The 20,123-nt window shown below is 42.2% G+C and overlaps 1 protein-coding gene across 2 annotated transcripts in view; it reads right to left on the bottom strand.

The window, feature by feature from the left end:
• Positions 1-20,123, bottom strand: part of EPSTI1 (epithelial stromal interaction 1) — a 119,421-nt gene that overhangs the window by 39,029 nt on the left and 60,269 nt on the right. For both annotated transcript variants that reach the window (XM_027767427.1, XM_006166476.3), the window contains exon 7: positions 1,596-1,689. In XM_027767427.1, the coding sequence (XP_027623228.1) occupies positions 1,596-1,689 (94 nt within the window). The remainder of the gene's footprint in view (positions 1-1,595; positions 1,690-20,123) is intronic.

A 20,123-nucleotide genomic window follows, 5' to 3' on the forward strand; every position in this document is an offset into this window, starting at 1 on the left:
AGAGAGCTGCAATGAGGGGAGAGAGATGATGGATTTCGGTTGCTATGACTCATGGAGCCCACGCTGACAAATTTAGACTCTGAAACATCACATTAGTAGCAGGGAAAAAATAAGAAACACCTGAAAGGTTTGTAGGTAGGAGTATAATGACCTTTTCCCAAGGAGTGCCATAATATCTTTTTGACATTTTAAAACATGGTCTCTAATAAGAAAAAGGTAGAGGAGATGAAGATCAGCTTTCTGTAACAATTTAGCATTTACCTGCCCAAATCCTGCAAAAGCCATTTTAAAACTTTAAGCCCATCTTTTCCTTCAGTGGCAACCCTTTCCCTTTAATTGCATTTACTTTCTTGTTCTCAATTAGCCAATCTATAATGAAGTCCTGCCACTTTCATCTTCCAAGTGGTTCTCTGACCAGCATACCCATCTCCATCCTCTCACCTGCCATCCATGAAGTCTTCATCATTCCTCCCTAGTCTAGTACAGAAGCCTTAGAGGCCTCTCTGCCACTCTGTTGCTTTAGATCTGTCCTTTACGTGGTTACCAGTGTTGTTCAGCAAAAATATAAATCTGACTTAGACCCCTCTTGGCTTAAAATGTTTTAGTACCTTCAGTACTCAGAAGATGAGGTGTAAGTTCTCCAATGTGGCGTATCAATTTCTTCCGTGGTTTTCTATCAGGAGAACCCCAGATTCCTGAATGAGGCATTTCTGGAAATCTCGGTGTCTGTGATCTCACAAGCATTTTGTGTCTAAGAGCTAGGAAGACTAAACATTCTGCAATATCCAAAACACCCCGCACAATGAATTGTTCCATCTAAATTGCCACAGAACCTCACAGCTCCTGCATACTCTCCAGCTTTCGAGCTCATTTTTCTACACTGAAGCTAACTCTTCCTCCCCAATGTAGGCCATTCTTTTTTCTTGCCTTTATACCTTATTTCTTCTGTGTCTTTTTAGTCTGACACTTTAAATGACTCTCTTTATTGTTTCAGCTCAAGTGTTACCTCTCCCAGGAAGCACATACACATGTATGCATGCAGGTGCACACACACACACATATGCACATACACACATATGCATGCAGGTGCACACACACATATGCACATACACACATATGCATGCAGGTGCACACACATATGCACATACACACATATGCATGCAGGTGTACACACACACACACACACAGAATCTGACTTAGACACATCTTCTTCATAAGGCAGTGGTGGTTCTATTTGCAATATCCTATACGCTCACCAGTTTGCTCAGTGACTATAAGTTTTCTTCTTCATTTTCCTAAAGTCCTTTGGGCAGAAATTATGTGCTCAGTAGATTTAAATAGACATAAATTTAAAGGATGGATAAACGGATAAATGGATGGGGAAAATCAAGGGCTTTTAGATGCCCTTAATGTAGGCAACAAATATGAGCAATATTTTATAATTGAGGTGACAACTGAGATCAAAATTTTAGATCAAAGCATCTGCCATATATAGCATTCTAGCATTCTATGCCATATATAGGTCACTCCATCTCTAGTCATGTAACACCTCTTTAAAAAGTGCCAGATGGCCCCCTGCAGGACATTCCACTTACCAATGTTGGGGACTGCGGGTCAGGAAGAACAATCTGACAGGCATTTCTGTTTGGCAACTCTGTGTCCAGTCTGCTCAAGAACTCAGCAGTTTTGCTACCAGGAACACAAATCAGTATTAGCACCTTCATAAAACTAGAAATATCATTGTTTATTGTGCCTTTGGATACTAGCCTAGGTTTTTATTGGGAGATGACTAAAAGTGTTCTAGGTAGAACAAAAGGTTAGGTGGAGAACAAGGCATAGCAGAAAATCAAAATAAAATGCTATTGCAAGACTGCACTCTTGAAGAACATTAGCTTGGAAAGTATAAAACTAGGCTTGTGAAAGGTGAACCTAAGGTTTTATTTTTCCACTTTGTGTTATTGACATGGAGACAAAGGCTCTCTCAAATTCCTCAGTACAGGATTCCACAGCCCTAATTTCCTATCTGAACATTTAAGCTTGACATTCGGACTTTGGTAAAGAGGTGTGCAACATTAATTCTCGACAACATCTCATTTCACATCAGTTTTTACGATACGCCCTTCACCCTCTGGAGGCCTTTCATCTAGTCATTTCATCTCCTTCGTGCCTTTAACTGCTCTCAGGATACACTGACCCTTAGTAATCCCATTTATGGATCATGAACCCTTTTGTGATTCTAAAAGCAGAAATGTCCCTCTGTCTCCAGACACAGACACATGCCTTTGCATTTGATTTAAGGGAGATGACGAATTCCCCTTCATGGAGGTTAAAAAGTGCTGCTGATTCTGGTCTGCATTTCTGACATCTTTTCAGCTCTGAAAGTTAGACCTGGAGATGTCCTCATCAGTTTTAATAAAAAGTTATTAGTTTTCCTTTAAGCATTTAAGCACGCGCCTCAATATTTCCTCTCATCTGTCAAGTATAGAATCCTGGAGTTCTTGCCTAGTCCTTACTTCAATAACTGCCCCATTCTGCTTACCTTTGATTAACTTTAATTTTTACTCCTTTTAGCTATGTAAGTTGTGGGACTTTTAACCCCTTAATTCCACATCCACAAACAAATACCCCATTAAAGCCTGGTTTTTATTGGGTTGTCAGAAAAGTCATGATGTATCTTTCTGTTTTTCTATGCAAAAATGCATCATGACTTTCTGACAATGCAGTATCATGTACCTTGCTCCCACCTGTGCCCATCCTTCTGCAGAGCCCTTACTTCCCCCAATACTATAAGCTTAGTGCTAAGATCCAAGTCATCAAATACCTAGAGTGTGGGCATTGAAGGAAATACAAAGGGTCTGGTAAGGGCAGATGGTGACCATTGGGGAAAAAATTTCAAACAAGAAAGTAATAATTAAACAGGCAGGCCAATACCACTGCAAATAATTATTTAGGTAGAACATGGCATCTGAACAAGGTCAGAAACTGGAACTGAGAAAGGGAGAGCAACAAACATAACCCTGAGACACCTAAGACTTCCGCAGCTGAGACAAACAGCCTTACCATTTGTTGGGAATTACTTATCTCACCCAGAATGGACACGGAGACTAATGAACGTGCAGAGTCTAGAAGCTGCCCCACTGTCTGGGGCTTTACGAAGTCATCAGTCAAACGTTTAACAAGAAAAGAGTTGCCAGAAGTTTGGGTGACATTTCTGAGTATCTTTTGCTGAGTGCAGACGATGAGAGAAAAAAACAGTGAAAGACCATGATTTGCCAAAAAGGAACTTCAGACCAAGGTGACTGGCAGCCCCTCAGTGTGTGCTGACTGCTGCTTCTTCCCTGTCAATGACAAGCATTAAGCTGGCTAGAGATAGAGCCACCCGCCATGGCCTTAGTGACAATTGGCACTGATCCACTCATGCTGTAAGATCAGAGCACATGACAAAGCCCTGGGACTGCTCTAGGAATATAAGTAGGGAACCACGGAGAATGCAGGGTACTCCTAAGTAGTGACTATACACACAGGGAAGTCCCAAGTTACTAAGCTAGTTGGTATTTTCTACAATTAGCACACCACCTTGTAAATAATACAATTTCCATATTTTGACTAACCTGAATTGGGATCCCTATAGGTAATTATGGACCTCTGGTTCCTAAGCATCTGAGAGGAGGGACCCCCTCACATATCTACTAAACCATGACTCAGGTGAGCAAGAAAAAAAAATAACTCTCAAACTTTTGATATTATATATTTTGGGGTCTGTTTATTACAGAAATTAGCCTACTCTAATAATATGAAGTAAAGTAATATTGTAAAGGGTCCAGCTTCTCAATTAGGTGATCAACTCCAAAAGTAGTAAGAGGCCAAGAGGTGGTGAAAAATAGCATAAACGAATTCTCAAGAATCGGTTTGGCTTCCCAGCCATTTAGAGCTTTAGGATGGTAGGGGGAAAGTGGGAAAAGCCTATTCATCCTTCAGCTGTTGCCTAGTCAGGTCTAGTAGCTACCTAGCTCCAGGGTAATAGAAGTAACCCTATTTTATCTTAGTACAACTAGGATTTCGTTTAGCTTGAGGATGGGCGTGGGTTTGGGAGGAGAAATGTTATTGTGAGAAAATTAGGGAAAAGAAGGATGTGACTATTAAATTGTAATATGATAGAATATTTTAGATCCATTAATAGATTCACTAATGACAATAATTGGCTTTTATGAAAGGACAAAAATAAACACAGAAATGGTCAAAGAGTGAAGTTTGTGTCTATTAGCTCATTTGCATAGTCTGGAATTGCAAAAGAAAATTTCTTATGAGTTTCTTGTTGTTTATTCTAATAGAACAGGAGACTAGGACTTTTGATGTCTGAGAAAGAATTGGTTAATAAATAAATAAATAACAACAACAACTTAGTCGTGTTTATGAGTCTACAGCCTAGTACTTATCACACACCAGGGCTACAAGGTGCTTAAGCACGGTTTTCTGCCTGGTTACCCACATCTGCCAACTTTGAACCATGACAAGACACATAAGAACATTGGAGTAAAAATGTTAAACTACCAATTTTACAGTGAAACGATCATAATTACGAAGGTACCCTCACTGAATAATAACAATTACAAATCTCTCCCCTGGTACTTGTCTTGCTGGGAGAGAAGGAAGAGCTCTATTTTCTCTCACCTCCTGTTAGCTAACATACAAACGGAAATGACTGCAAGGTCCAGGCACATGATCTAAATGAGCAAAGTGGGTCTGGAGGGAGGGAAACAGGAGCTCAGACCCAGTGATAAACGACAACTGCCACTCAGGTCAGTGATGTAGAGACAAGGGACCAGTGGAGACTTTGACAAACTAGACAGTGGTCTTTGGCATAAAGGAATCAGTGGCTACTCAGCTTCAGATCATTGTTGCCCAGGGAGCATACAAGCCAGCACTGTCAGATGTCCTCATTTTTACAGGCATAACCAAAATACAAAACATGTATCTGTTTATTTAACGTCTCCTTTGCGAGCCAGAGAGTGGGTAGGGGAGAGAGAGGTATTTACACCATGATCCAACCCCAGCCTCAGCCAACCTTTCATGTACAGGGGAATCTGGTCCCTTCTCATATGGGTCCATTGGTGGTACCACTGCACCACTATCTGGACCTGAAAGCTGAATTTTTTAAAATGTGAAATCACCTAGAAATTAAACATTTTTGGAACACTATAAGCCAAATTTTACTGGCCAAATAAAAAAATACCTCCAATGGTCAAATGTGGCCTAAAGACTGCCTAGTTATGCCCAGCTGGTTCTGTTTGTGCCTGCTCAATCTGGTGCTATTAACTCTGTATGTCTTAACTATTATATTTTATGATTTTAAAAAGAGAAAAAATAAGCAAGTTGAATTTTGGTACTGAAGAAGGGGTTGGGAACCAGCCGCTGTGCTGGTTTATGTGTACCAGCTAACAATAGGAGGGAGAAGGTATATCACACTGTATTTCATATTCATACCAAAGTATATTATTTTATTTACAGTCAGTTTATAATGATATACATTCCTGTTGATATATGAAAAGCAATGATGAGCATGGCATATAAGATGAAAAGATGAAAATATTACACAGAAAATATAGCTAAGGAAAAAAGATTAGTGTGCAAAATATATAAAGAACACTAACAAATCAAATTAGAAAAAGATGACTCAAGAGAAGTGGGCAAAAGGTAATATGTACTTTGCAGAAAAAGAAAACCCCACTAGTAACTAAAAACAATAATAAAGAGTAAGAACAGCTTTAAGATTCATGTAGTATTTATAACGTGTCAGACCCTGATATAAGCACTTTCCATATATTAACTTCATGACAACCTGGCGAGGGTTTCATTATAATCTCCAATTTATAGAAGTAATTTGTTCAAGGTCATACAGCCAGTAAATGTCAAAACCAGGACTCACCCTCTGGCAACCTGGCTCCCAAGCTTTTAGCCACTATGTATGACTGCTTCTTATGAGCAATATCCACATGAAAAGATGTTCAATGACACTAATAATTGGGAAAATAAAAATTAAAACAAGATACCATTGCACACCTGTCACACTGGGGAAAAAAAAAAAAGGAAAGGAATAAAGAAAAAAAAAAGAAAAAGAAAAAAAGGATAGTACTGCCATACACTAGGGTAGGTATTTGGCAGAACTGGTCTTTTATAAATTACTGATGTGAGAGCAAATTGGTCTTACCACTTTAGAGAGCAATTTGACAATACCCGATAGAGCTGAATGTGCACAGTCTTAAGTGTCACTCTACAGAAACACTGGTTTATCTGATTTGGGGGTGGGGGGCTGGTTTTATTTTGTTTTTGTCAGAGGGCATGTCAACTCATCAAGAGACAGAAAGAGCGTGCGCAAGAAAGCACCCCTGAATTTTTTTCTCCTGAATGGGAAGTGGTCATGCCGCAACCCATTTTCTTCATTTCTGCTCCCCATCAGGATTTGTGGCATACATTCACACATGCTAGTTGTGTTTCTCAGACTGCTGAATCTGGGACTTGAACCATAGATGGCCATGTGGGATCCAGCTCTCAAGGCACAGTGCTAATCCACTGCACTACAGGGCTGGCTCCTTGAGAAGATCTTGTCATAGGTGCCCAAGGAGATCTGAAAGAGGATACATAGGGCAGTGCTGTTTGTAAGAGTCCTAGAGATCATGAGAGAAGGAAGATAGAGGGAAGAAGAAAAAGTATGAGGAAAAGAAAAAAGGAAGGAGAGAGGTAAAGAAGAAAGAAAATAATAAAGCTAGGTTTACATCATAATGTGGTAAAGTCTTAAAACAATGTCCAGTGTGGGTTAGAACAGTTTGTAAAATTTAGGATACAGTGATATTTTAAAGAAAGCAGTATATACTTTTTGTGAGTTCATAAGTATGTAGTAAAATTAGAAACTCTTGCATGGTGAAAAGAAGAGCAGCTTCTGACATCCAAGAATTGAGATGATATCCACACCTAGACTTTGACATTATTACAAAGTTCTCTGACAATTTGCATTTAAGCCTTGCTCCACCACTGAACCTGAACAAACACACCACACATCTACTTCACACAAGGTCATCCTACAACCCACAAATGACCGAATATTCCCCCCCAACTAAATGAATACTTCTTTATCAATTACAGCTACATACTCACTCTATTCTGTCCTCCATAAAGATAAGAGTTATTGAGATGCTCAGTTATAAAAACTCTCTGCATTCTTACGGCACTCAACTCAGTGTAACCCCTGCTTCCTGAGACCCTTTCCAAAATTATCCAATAATTCTATAATAGGTATTTTCCTAATACTTCCTTACTGAGATACTCCACCATTCCCTATAGTGTGTGGTTTACTTTTGCTGCAACAGGTAACAAACCCAACTTATTCAACCGCCAGGTGGTCATTGGCTGAAGACCATTGACATATCTTACATACCAGGACAATGGTTACTGCTAGAGAACTATGGAGGAGAAAGGAATGAGGATAAAAGAATAGTAGCTGTCTTTGTAATATTCAGATTCATTCCAAAAATTAACCAAATGTAAGTAAAATCTTAGCAATGTGACCTTAATGGTTGGTACGTATTTTCTGTGTATTTGAAATATTTCTCAAATAAAAAGAGACCAAGCACACACACTGTGGTGCTGTTTCCTAGGAAAAAAATGTATTTCATAAAACAATAGTTTCCAAAATGCCAGTAGGAAGACCAGGAGACTCATCCAGGAGGATCATCTGTAGAGCTTCTTAGACATTACTAGACTCAAGCCTTCATCTTTCTAATTCAGCATGTCTAGAGTAGGCTCTGGGAACCTGTATTTCTTAAAAGCACTCCTGGTGGGGACCAGCAGTTAGTGTAATGGCTATGTCGCTGGACTCCCACGTAATCGACCGCGGTTCGAGTCCCAGACCCCGTGGCTTAAACTCACGCCAGGCGCGTCTGTGTGCATGCCCAAGATCCCGAGAGGAGAATGGAGGAGAAGGGATTGCAGCGTGGCCATCCCCTCTGGGGGGTGATTTCTCACTTTCTGTCTCTCTGTCTCTGTCTGTCTGGCAAGCGCACACACCCTACAGCAAAAACCTCTCCAAAAAAAAAAAAGCACTCTTTGGTGATCTTAAAAACTACTATAGTACTAAAGATGGATATTTAATATGCACAATTATCTTAGGTCCACATGATTCTAACTCATGAATAATTCACCTTGTAAAACACATTTGGAAACAAAATTTCAGTGTATCTTAGGAACTATCTATAAGTATTATCTAACAATGCATTCTACTTGTACCTTACAATAGCTTCACAAGCCTGAACTTTGCCAGCATGAAGTTTACATGAGTGAGTAATCATTCTTATATTAGGGTTAGGGTTAATACATGTGCTCATGCAAGCAATAAATATTTCCCAAGTTTCTGCTATGTGCCTACCAATATGAGTTATAGCAGTTATTATTTTGCCTGAGTAAGTATACCTGGGTGTGAATAAAAGCCATTCTTAAGCACTCAGAGAACCTATATAAGTAACAGAGTGGAAGAAGATACACTGGAATTGATATACAAGTCCCATTTAAGAGGTTGTAAGAATAACAAGTAGGAAAGAAAACAAGACTGTGACATAGTAATATTAGGAAAGCTAGATTTTGTACTTAATCATTTAAGCAACTATTCCATGTACTTTCAATAATTCTTTCCTCTCATTTAACCAATCTATAATGCTTTCATTTTTAATCATAAAAGTAATATGTGAACACAATATGAGCCAGAAAGTATGAATAAAAAATAGAAATAGAAAAGTGGTAGACAGTGGTAACACAACTGTCTGTGGACTGGGCCCACATGGGAAGGTCCAGGGTTCCTGTCTCCCAATACATACTGGACACAAATGTGGTCCCATGGTCTGAGCTGGCTGAGGCTGGGAGTGGATTGCTATGTGAAGACTTTGTTGGGGGTATCTGTCTCCCTACCTTTCTTCATGAAAGAACAAAAATTTTAGAATAAAAAAAAATGGAAGTCCTACTTAACATTCCTTTCCATGTTATTCCTTTCCCCAGAAGACAGCATCATGACTTGTGAGGTATGTGCTCCTCCAGGCTTTTCTTTTCTTTTTAAAATTTTTGCCAGAAATCACATACACTTGCCAGAGGGTCTGAGAAAAAAGTAGAGTACCCCCTCATAGGGAATGGTCACACTGTAATCCCTTCTCCTCCATTTCTCCATCCTTTTGGGATTTGGGAAATTTACACACACCCATGATCAGCATATTTCTCAAGCTGCTGGAGACAGGACTCAAACTGCAGGGTCGGCCATGTGGGACCCCACTGCCTTAACCACCAGACCATGGAGCTGACCCAGAGGTTTTTTTTTTGTTGTTGTTGTTGTTTTAGTTGATTAAACAGCTATTTAGAATGATGTATAAGTAAATAGTGGCTCACTTTGGGGAAGGGCAATTAGAGTAAGGCAGAACTGCCAGCTGTTGTCTAAATTGTTTCTCTACTTCCTGTTCATCTAGATAGACTACCATGTATCTGAATCCTGGCCAAGGAAATGTGAGGAAACATATGGGTCAGGCGTGAAGTCTACACACATCGGCAACTTCCCACATGTTTCTTTTTCTTTTGTTTCTAATTTGCCAGAGGGCACCTGTGCTCACTGGGAGAGTAGGGAATGAGAAAGCACACCTCCCCCCACAAAAGGGACAATTGCATCATGATTCCTTTTCCCCCTTTTCTCCCACCTTTCAGGATTTGGGTCATGCACACACATGACCTCAGAATGTTTTATAAGTTGACAGGTCTAGACTCAAACCACAAAGGGATTTCTAAATGATATACAGCGATTTACTGTATGAATAATAGTAATAAATATATTTTTAAAAACTCACGAAAAGATGGAATTAAAATAAAGATTTATTCTAGTATAACACATTTTTAAATCCATGCATACTTCTTTCAATAATGTGCATTTCATGAATTTTTTGAAGTCCCTTCATATACCTATATATATATACACACATATGTGTGTATATATTATATATATGTACACATAGATACACACACACACACACACAATCTCACCCTGCCCTGTACATTTCTATTACCTCAATCATCTCCAAGTATCCTGCCTCACCCATTGTCCATTATCATTCAATCTCTCAATCCCAATACTGCCTGTATCTCTTTCAAGTACAACGCAATACATATACATATTAGAGAGAGATTTTTGCTATAGAGCACATGTGCTCGCCAGATAGACAGAGAGAGATAGAGAGAGAATGTGAGAAATTGCCACTCCAGGGGGGAATTGCCAGGCCAAAATCCCTTCTCCATTGTCCTCTTGGGATTTTGGACATGTGCACACATGCACCTGGCATGAGTTTTAAGCTGCCGGGTCCAAGACTCAAACTGCAGACGACTATGTGGGAGTCCAGTGACGTAACCATTATACCATCTGCAGGTCCTCCTAAATGTATATTTTTGAAGTCCCTTGTATATACCTACATATAGAATTATCTTCTAATGTAGGTTCCTATAAATAGATATACAGATTGAAATAGTGCTTAATCATGCCAACTGCTCTCCATAAATTTATATTCTCACCAAAAATCATTTATATGAAAATGGCAATTCAGAACCATGACCTACCTCTTCAAAGTAGTAATCCCACCCTGCCCTGTACATTTCTACTATCTGAGTCACCTCCAAGTGTCCTGCCTCACCCATTGTCCATTATCATTCAATCTCTCAGTCCCAATACTGCCTGTATGTATCTCTTTCAAGTACAACCCCATGACTCAATCTAACCTCCCAAACCTTTTGACAGTGGCAACAAACTCTAATATTTACCCCAAATATCTTGATCTTTAACCTCATGTCAAAGTTTCCCTCCTATATAAAATCACCATTAGATACATATTAAGTTTAAAATAATTATTACCAGTAAGATACACCTATGGATGTTAAAAAAAAAACAATGGCTAGGGCCAGCAGGTGGCATGGAGATTAAGGTGGCTAGATTCCATATGGCCAAATGTGTGGTTCAAGTCCCAGATCAGGTGGCTTGAAAAACATGCTGCATATGGGTTTGTGTGTGTGCTCAAAATCCCAAGAGAAGAATGAAGGAGAAGGGATTGTGACATCACCAACTCCCTTGGGAGTGGATGCCTCACTTTCTATCTCTCTTTCTCACTATTTCCAATAACCACGCATGCCCTACAGCAAAAACAAACAAACAATAAAACTAGTAGGCAAAAGTTAGAGGATAATACAATATTAGTATTGTCTTAAAGTATCTCTCCAAGATACATACCAATAACAAAGAGAAAAACAACTTCATAGTGGAGAGTACCTTAACCATGACTACAGTTAAGAGCACCAGTGATGAGGATAATGTCATAACATGCCTTATGATAAGATGCACTGAGGACACAGCATCACTTATGCAGTATTCTTATTGAAAATTATAACCCAACTCTAGTCATGAAAAAACACCAGATAAAATCCAATTGAGGAACATTCAACAAAGTAACTAGTCAGTATCCACTGGATGTATTAAGGTCATGAAAGATAAGTAAAATAAAAGGTATTGTCACAGATGAGAGAAAACTAAGGAGTCATATTTGTGAAACACATAGATGTTTCATGTGATCCTGAATTGAGTTCTGAAATAAAAAGGGGACATTAGAAGGAAATCTGTGAAATATGAATAATGTCTATAGATTAGTTAATAGTACCAGTGTTAATTTCCTAGTTTTGGGGCCAGCAGGTAGCATGGTGGTTAAGGGCGTTGGACTCCCACGTGACTGAACATGGTTTGAATCCCGGACATGGGGACTTTCTTTCTCACTTTCCCTCTCTCTCTCTCTCTGCTCCTCTCAGGTTAAATTAAATTAAATAAATAAAGTTAAATAAAAGAATCCTTTTAAAAAAATTTCCTAGTTTTGATCAGTGTACTATGGCTATATAAAATATTAGCATTAGCTAGATGAAGGTTTTACTAGAAACTGCTATTTTTATATCTTTTCTCTAAGGTGAAAATTATTTTAATGTTAAAAAAAGGAAGTCTGCATACCTGAAGGTGACCATCTCTTCAGAACTACAGTCTTCTGACATATATAGTTCTCAGTACCTGAAGATGGGATAAGCATACTTTTTCTCCCTATGCTGCTTTCATACTATTATTTCTCCCCTATCACTTACAGAAATGTCTGTTTCTGTAAAGCTCATAACATGAAAATACACCATCCCCTTTGCCATCATTATCCTTCAGCCTTCTTGTCAACCATCTCTCCTTTGCTTAAGACTGCCCTTTCTCCGTATCTCAACCTCTATCATTGGCATAGACATCATACATTTTCATTCACCTAGTCCCACACAGAGGCTGTTTCTGGTCTTCCTCATCACAAGTAGTTCTTCCACAGTGTACCTTAGCCACACTTCTAGAGCCATAACCTAGCCTTTGTTGCCATTGATACATGTTCTCTCTCCAAACTATCAAATGACAAATTTCCCTCTTGGACACAACTTTCTATCATCCCATCTTCTTTCAAATAATCTCACTGAAACAAATTTCCAGTCTTTTTTAATTTCCAAGCCATTTTCTCTCTCTTTTTTTTACCTTTAGCTCCCACTTACTTTTACTTCTTAAATACATTGAAGCCCATAGTCTATTTTAGAATCTTCCCATTACAAATGTCTTCAAATCTATTTTCTCTCATCATATCTTAAAAAAAAAAAATCAACAAAAATACTCAACCACAGGTAAAACTAACCACCTTCCTTCCCCAGGCCTGCATTAGAATGGGTGAATAAAACAGGAAATATCACTAATATTAGGTGTTTTGGGGTACAAAATATGAAGGAGAATGGAGTAGTGGGATAGACTGACTTCACATGCACTACCTTCACTCAGTTATTCTACTCCATTTCACTCATAAATTCTCCTCAATTGATATGGAGCAACCCTGAACTAAGCAACCTTGAAATAACCCAAGGCTGATAACTGCCTGAACTTTCTGTTCCTCCGTGAACTAACTGCCCCTCCCCAGAGGCCTTGAGCAAGTTAGACTCCCTGCTTCTCTGCCAGCTCTGTATTAGGGCAGACACTGAGTCCCTACCCTAATAAGACACTCCAAGCATGCTGAAACCGCTCCTCCCCAATTCACCCATAAAAGATCCTGTCCAGCTCTTTGCTGGGGCCACAGATTCAGAGTGTTAACCCCTCTGTGCCCGCTGTCATAATAAACAGTTCTCCTATATCTCCGGGTGCTGTTTTCCATTCCTCAGTGTCTGGTTTTCTGCAACACTTTGGTGCAGTGGCCAGGAAGCAGAATCAGGCTGGCCCTTTGAGCCACCAATCTCAGGGCATTTCCCTCTCTGAGATGGGCACTACACGGTGGAGAGATAGATGTGCCCTCGTCTTGTTTGATGGGATCCCTCAGTTGGGATGCCTGCCCCAAGGCCAAGCATTCCTGGATTATTGGACTTAACTTGGAGAGAAAGACCAACTCCTGGACCCTGATGTATTAACCTTGTTCAACTCTGGTAATCCAGTAAGCCCCATATAGAACCCTAGTCAGATCTACTCAGATCAAGTAGAAGAGAGACCTGATCACTCTCCTTTGGTCACAAGACTAACAGGGTTCATCTAGTGTATGGCTGGTGTGGGGAGGGAATGTATAACTTCTAAATGAGAGTGTGAATGTTTGTGATGAGTGAATGTGTTTATGGCTCCATGGCCTTGACTATGGAGCATGAATGGGTCTGCACCTGTGGTTCCATGGCATCCCCATAATGGCTAAATGGTAAAATTGACACTGGAAGACACAGTCCCTCCCTGCAGATTCAATCTGGTGGAGGATTTATGCCCAATTGCTTATTGCCAGGGGGCTGCAAAATCCCATGAGGGACACGGCCAGACAGACACTTGACTGGTTCCCTCCAGAGCACACCCACCCTTTGCTGTGGCACCATTCAAGAGGGGAGGGGGACACTAGGGCTGGTGGGACTGTTTTTCCCTGTAGAGGCAGATAGGCAGAGTAGTGAATGTCAGGTTGTCGATTCTGCCCTTGGAGGCTAGGACACACATTCCTCCCAACTGTGACACAAAACGTCTCCCAGAGCCCATACTGACAGACACCTCCTACAATGCCTTCCACCATGGAACCAAATCTGCCCTCTCTGTCTTGGAAAAGAGAGGGCAAGCATCACCTACTACCTAGACAGTTTTCCCTCTTCAATAAGCTCAGCAGACTTCCATTCTCTCATCCTCCTCCATTCCACCTGTCACTCACCTCAGAAATACCCCTCTCCAGCACCAGGGTAGCCAATGTTGGAATACCAAGAGGACAGACCCCAAAGAGAGACCACCATGGTCTTTCTGATCATAGCCCTTGGCCAAAGCCCTCCCACACACTTGAACAGGCTAACCCCCTATGCTGCCTGGCCCTTCCAGTGGTGCTCCCAAGAAACTGTACAACTCTTGAGCCTCTGGGCTAAGGCCATTCCCAGGAGCCTCTGTCCCTTCAAGATCTCCTTGTCGACTGTTTCCTCCAGCCAGTGATCTCCTCAGCTCTCTGGGAGGTGCAGGTTTTTGATATCTGAAGAGATCAGAGATATTTGGCCATGCCACTCAGTGCCACCATGGGAAAACCTAAGTCATCCAAGCCCACTGTGCTGGATTGTATGTTAGCTAACTTCAAAAAGGGCTTCTCTGGTAACTATAGGGTCACAATGAAACTGGAGAAGTTGAGAGCTCTTTGTAAAGTTGAATGGCCCTCTTTTAAAGTTGGATGGCTTCTGGAGGGAACTTTACACCTCCCTACCATGTGGGCTATTGTTACTGGCACTGCAGGTCACCCTGATCAGTTTCCCTTTTCTTACTCCTGGCTACAGATAGCCCAGATTCCTTGCCATGGGCGCTCATCTGTGTAAAGAGGAAGAACCAATGCACTATTTTAGCTGCCCATGTCCTGCCCCTGGTGCTGGACACTGACCACCTACTGCTCCATCCTACAGCCCACTCCCCATCCTCCACCCCACCAGAAAAGGAGCCATTAGCGTCTCCACCCCCATATGTCTCAGCCACCAAACCAGCAATTGAGACTCCATCGCCATCTTTTTCTCCTGAGCTTGAAGAACAGCCTGAGAAGCCAGCACCAGCTCAGTGGGGAAGCCACCTGCTGTCCTGAACTCCGTGCCTAGACCCTTCCTCACCCGCCATCACCTGGCAAGCTGCTGTGGTGTGTGGGGAGCCTCACTCTTCAGATGCCCCAACAGGTCCCAGAGGGGGGCCAAAAACTGGCTGTCCAAGGCTCAGACCAACCAAAGGGCATACTGCAAAGAGGATGGACACTGGAAAGGTGAATGCCCCAAGTGGAAGGTAAATCAAGGGAAGATGACCAAGAGTCCACTAGGATCCCTCAAGACCTTCCACTCAGAACCCCAAAGGGACCTCCTGGACATGATGGAGTCAGAACAGGACTGACCAGGCTCCATAATCCTGGGTCCCCGGGAGCCTCTGGTCGACATCAAACTGGGGGGCCGGTCAATGACATTCATGGTAGATATCAGAGCTGAACACTCCATTGTCACCCAGCCCCTGGTCCCCCACCTCCATCATGCTGAAAAGCCACAATCATGTGGGCCACTGAAAACGCCAAAACTCAGCCCTTTTTACAGGCAAGAATCTGTCAGCTGGCAGGGTACCTGGTTACCCATGAGTTCCTATACCTGCCTGATTGTCCAGTCCCATTGCTGGGAATAGACCTATTGACTGAACTCAGAGCACAAATCAGCTTTGACTCATCAGACTCGGCTGCACTGACTGTCAGCCCTGCCAAAATCCTGACTGTAACAATACCCTAAAATGAAGAATGGCAAATATTCTCCTCCAGGGATGCATTTGCTACTGACTTAGAGAATTTTTCAGGTCAGGAAACTGGGTATACTCTGCTCCAATCCATTGACGACCTCCTGCTCACTGGAGTGACCCAAGAAAATTTCTGGAAGGGAACTCAAGCATTGCTCCAGCTTCTCTCCCAGGCTATATACAGGATCTCAATTAAGGCCCAGATTTGTCATACTCAGGTGCAGTTACTAGGATTCATTCTGACTAAAGGACACTGTGCTCTCAGCCACAAATGCAAACAGGTGGTACCCACAACCAGGAGACAACTGTGTGAGTTCCTGGGAACAGCAGGATTCTGTAGAATCTGGATCCCAAGTTTTGCTGAGAAGGCTAAGCCACTGTATGAGCAACTCAGAGGCCCAGAAGAGGGCCCCTTTGAGTGGGGACACCTCCACAAGCAGGCTTTCAAAGATCTCAAGTCAAGTCTTGCGAAAGCCCTGGCTTTGGGGCTCCCAGACATCACTCGAGAATTCAATCTGTTCATATATGAAAAAAGTCAGACAGCACTAGGAGTTCTGACTCAGTCTATTGAACCTTTAGAGAGACCCATTGCCTACCTGTCTAAGAGACTCAACTCTGTGGCATCTGGATGCCCACCCTTGCCTGTGAGCCCTTGCTGCCACTGTCAAATTAATTAAACAGGCAGGCAAATTAACCTTAGGCCAAGTCATCACCACCCAGGTCCTTCACTCAGTGACTGCTCTGATGAACAGCAGAGGCTATAAATGGCTAGTCAGCTCTTGGGTGGCCCACTACCAAGGTCTATTAATTAGAAACCCTTGGAATAGGCTCCAGACTCTCCATGCTCTCAACCGCACCAGCTTCCTCCCAGTCATCTGATCATAATTGTGAAGAGTTCCTTGATGTTGTTGTTTCTGGAAGCCCTGATCTTATAGACACACGATTGAAGACTCCAGACCTCAACTTCTTTACTGATGGCAGTGGCTACATTCAGAATGAAAATCAATATGCCGGCTATGTGGTTACCTCTCAGGACACAGTGACTGAGGCTGGGGCACTGCCTCAAGGGTGGTCAGCTCAGCGGGCTGAGCTCTAGGCAATAATTAGAGCCCTAAAATTGGTGGTTGGCAAGAGGGTAAATATCAACATGGACTCACCATATGCCTTTGCCACCCTACATGTCCATAAAGCATTATATCAAGAGAGAAGACTTTTCTCGACAGAGTGAAAGACAGTTAAAAACAAAGAAAAAAATCTGCCAATTATTAGAAGCAGTCTGGGAGCCAAAGGAGGTGGCAATCATCCACTGGATAGGATACCAGAAGGGGGAGGATGCCATCACCCTGGGAAACTGGTTAGCGGACCAGGCAACCAAGGTTATGCCAATCAAACCCCGACTGCTGTAACCAGAATGTTACAACTCACAAGAGTCTGAAAAGCAACCCCCCATACCCCTGATGAACATCATTGGACAAAATCAGAGGGAGCAACTCTGAAAGAAGATGAATGGTGGAGGCTGTCAAATAAGAGAATATACATACCCCAGTCCCTGGAATATTTGTTGGTAAAGCAGTACCATGAGTTAACTCACTGGGGAAAGATCAACCTGGAGAGCTTATTCAGTAGATACTATTTCTCGAGTTGCCTACCATTATTGTGCTTAACCGTGAACATGCAATGCGAGACTTGTGCCAGAAATAACCCTGCCCAGGGGTCAACTTGGCTGGCTGGAATACAAGCCACTGGGACAACTTCCCTGGAGTTGCTAGATGCAGACTTCTCAGAAGTGTGGCCATGCCAGGGCTATAAGTACTTCCTAGTCTTTGTTTGCACTTACTCAGATTGGGTGGAAGCCTTCCCTATGCAAACTGAAAAGGTCCAAGAAGTTACTCGAGCCCTTCAGAAGTTATACCTCATTTTTGACTCCCCCTTATGATCAGGTCAGACAATGGCCCTGCTTTCATGGCAGAAGTCACACAGGGAGTAGCAAAGTCCTTAGGCATAAGATGGAAACCTCACACTGCCTACCAATTTCAGAGTTCTGGGAGGGTAGAAAAAATTAATTGTACCCTCAAACCTACCCTAGCAAAACTTGTTCAGGACACTGGGTGCTCCTGAGTGGATGTCCTTCCACTGGCCCTGATCTGAGTTTGATGTACTCCACAGAAACAAGGTTATTCTCTTTATGAGGTCCTGTCTGGCTGGCTATCCCCTTTAGTCACCCAGGCCCAAATGGCTGTCATCCATCAGTTGGGAGAGGCAATCTTGACTCAGAATTTGGTGGCCATGAGGAAGATTTTTGAAGGAGATAGTCCATGTAACCTTAGAAAGAACCCCTGTCACCCTCAGAAACTGGGTACACAAACATGAGCCTGGGGACTTGGTATAGGTTAAAAATTGGCAGAGAATCACTACAGCCCGCCCACCTGGTTGGGGCCCTATGTTGTTTTGCCTGTTACCTCCACTGCAGTTAAGGTTTCAGGGCTGGCCCTATGGATTCACCACTTGCAAGTGAAGCTAGCTGCAGCACCAGAAGACTCGGGAACCTGGACGGTGCAAAACCACCCTGAGCAGCGAACCAAGGTGACCTTCCAGAGGACAAGACTCCTCATCAGGACTACAACCCTGCTGCAGCCACTCCTGAGCTGGCTGCTCTACGCACAGAAGAAGCTTGAGGAGTCCACATCCCTGCTTTGGTCACTCTGGACACTGACCAATCTACGCAAAGCAGAAACTTGAGGACAGTGACAGATGACACCTCAACAATACCCTTACAACCTCCTAACCCTAGCCCTTCCCATAGTGCTAGCTGTGCTTCTCTCTATTGGTCTGACTGCAGTGGCCCCAGAGGACTGGAGGTTATAGGGAAGACTTGCTAGCAATATTCTGCCTCCTAGTGGTAGGAAACTTGGTAGGCCTGAGATGCCTGGACTAACTCACCCAAGGCATCCACATCTCCCCTTTTGGGCAGAGACAAGTAACAGCTGACTCCTGGGCAGGTTGGAATGAGCTCTGGACATGGGCCCCTTGGCTACTCCCTCTCCTAGGACCCCTAGCAGTTATTCTTCTGGCACTGGCAGTAGGACCAGGGGTCCTTAATCTCAGTACATGGTTTTTAACCTCCCGCCTTGAAGTCATCAAATATCAACTGTTTGTTGCTACCCCAGGAAGTTGTGTTAATTGATCATCCCTAAAAATGGTTGAGGAGGCTCAAGAAGGGGGAATGATATAGACCAACCTGGAACTAAGCAACCTTGAAACAACCCAAGGCTGATAACTGCCTGAACTCTCTATTCCCCCCTGAACTAACTGTACCTCCCTGGAGGCTTGAACAAGTTAGATTCCCTGCTTCTCTGCCAGCTCTGTATTAGGGCAGACACTGAGCCTCTACCTTGATAGGACACTCCAAGCATGCCAAAACTGCCCCTTCCCAATTCACCCATAAAAAGATTGTGTTCAACTCTTGGCTGAGGTCAGAGATTCAGAGTGTTAAGTCCTCTGTGTGCGCCAGTGTAATAAACAGTTCTCCTATATCTCCAGGTACTGTTTTCCATTCCTTTGCATCTCGTTTTCTGCAACACAATATCATATCTGTTCTACCACCTCATACCTTACTCTCCACTGACAATCTCCTCAAACTTGATTGAGAATAGAGGAGTCATAAGTTTCTCATCTTCCGGTACCAAATCTTCAGGTTTCCCTTCATATCTACACCTACCTCACTTTAGAATATGAAACAGTACTTCTTCAGTCATAATGAGGAAGTATCTCCTTTAATTGGTGGCTAATTCATTGATTTTGCATGCTTTATTTCTTCTAACATCTTTTTTCAGAATAGTGTCTCCCATTGTCTACTGAATTATTTCTATCAGTATACAACCATCACCAACTTAAGAAAATACCCACTTAATTGCACAGGTTCATCCAGTTACTGGTTCATTTCATCATTCTATGTCTTAAATTACTCAAGAGCTATTGATAAGTACCATCTATATTTCCATAACTCCAGTTACTCCCAAGTCCTATCCAGTCAGGCCCTATCCCACCGCTATACCTAAATCATTCTGTCAGGGTCACAAATTAATTTCTTATGCCATAATCCTCTGGTTTTCTTTCATTTGATCTTTCAGTAGTAGTTTATAATATCCTTTTGGAAAAATATCTGTCTAGGTTTCCATGAGACCACACTCTTGCTTTACCCTGTGTCTCAGATGTTCTTTCATATCTACCTAAACTCTAAATAACAGATGGGATAGGTAGGTGTAGT

The sequence above is a fragment of the Tupaia chinensis genome, unplaced genomic scaffold (genome assembly GCF_000334495.1).
Source record: "Tupaia chinensis unplaced genomic scaffold, TupChi_1.0 Scaffold144262_1, whole genome shotgun sequence".
NCBI classification, from domain to species: Eukaryota; Metazoa; Chordata; class Mammalia; order Scandentia; family Tupaiidae; genus Tupaia; species Tupaia belangeri.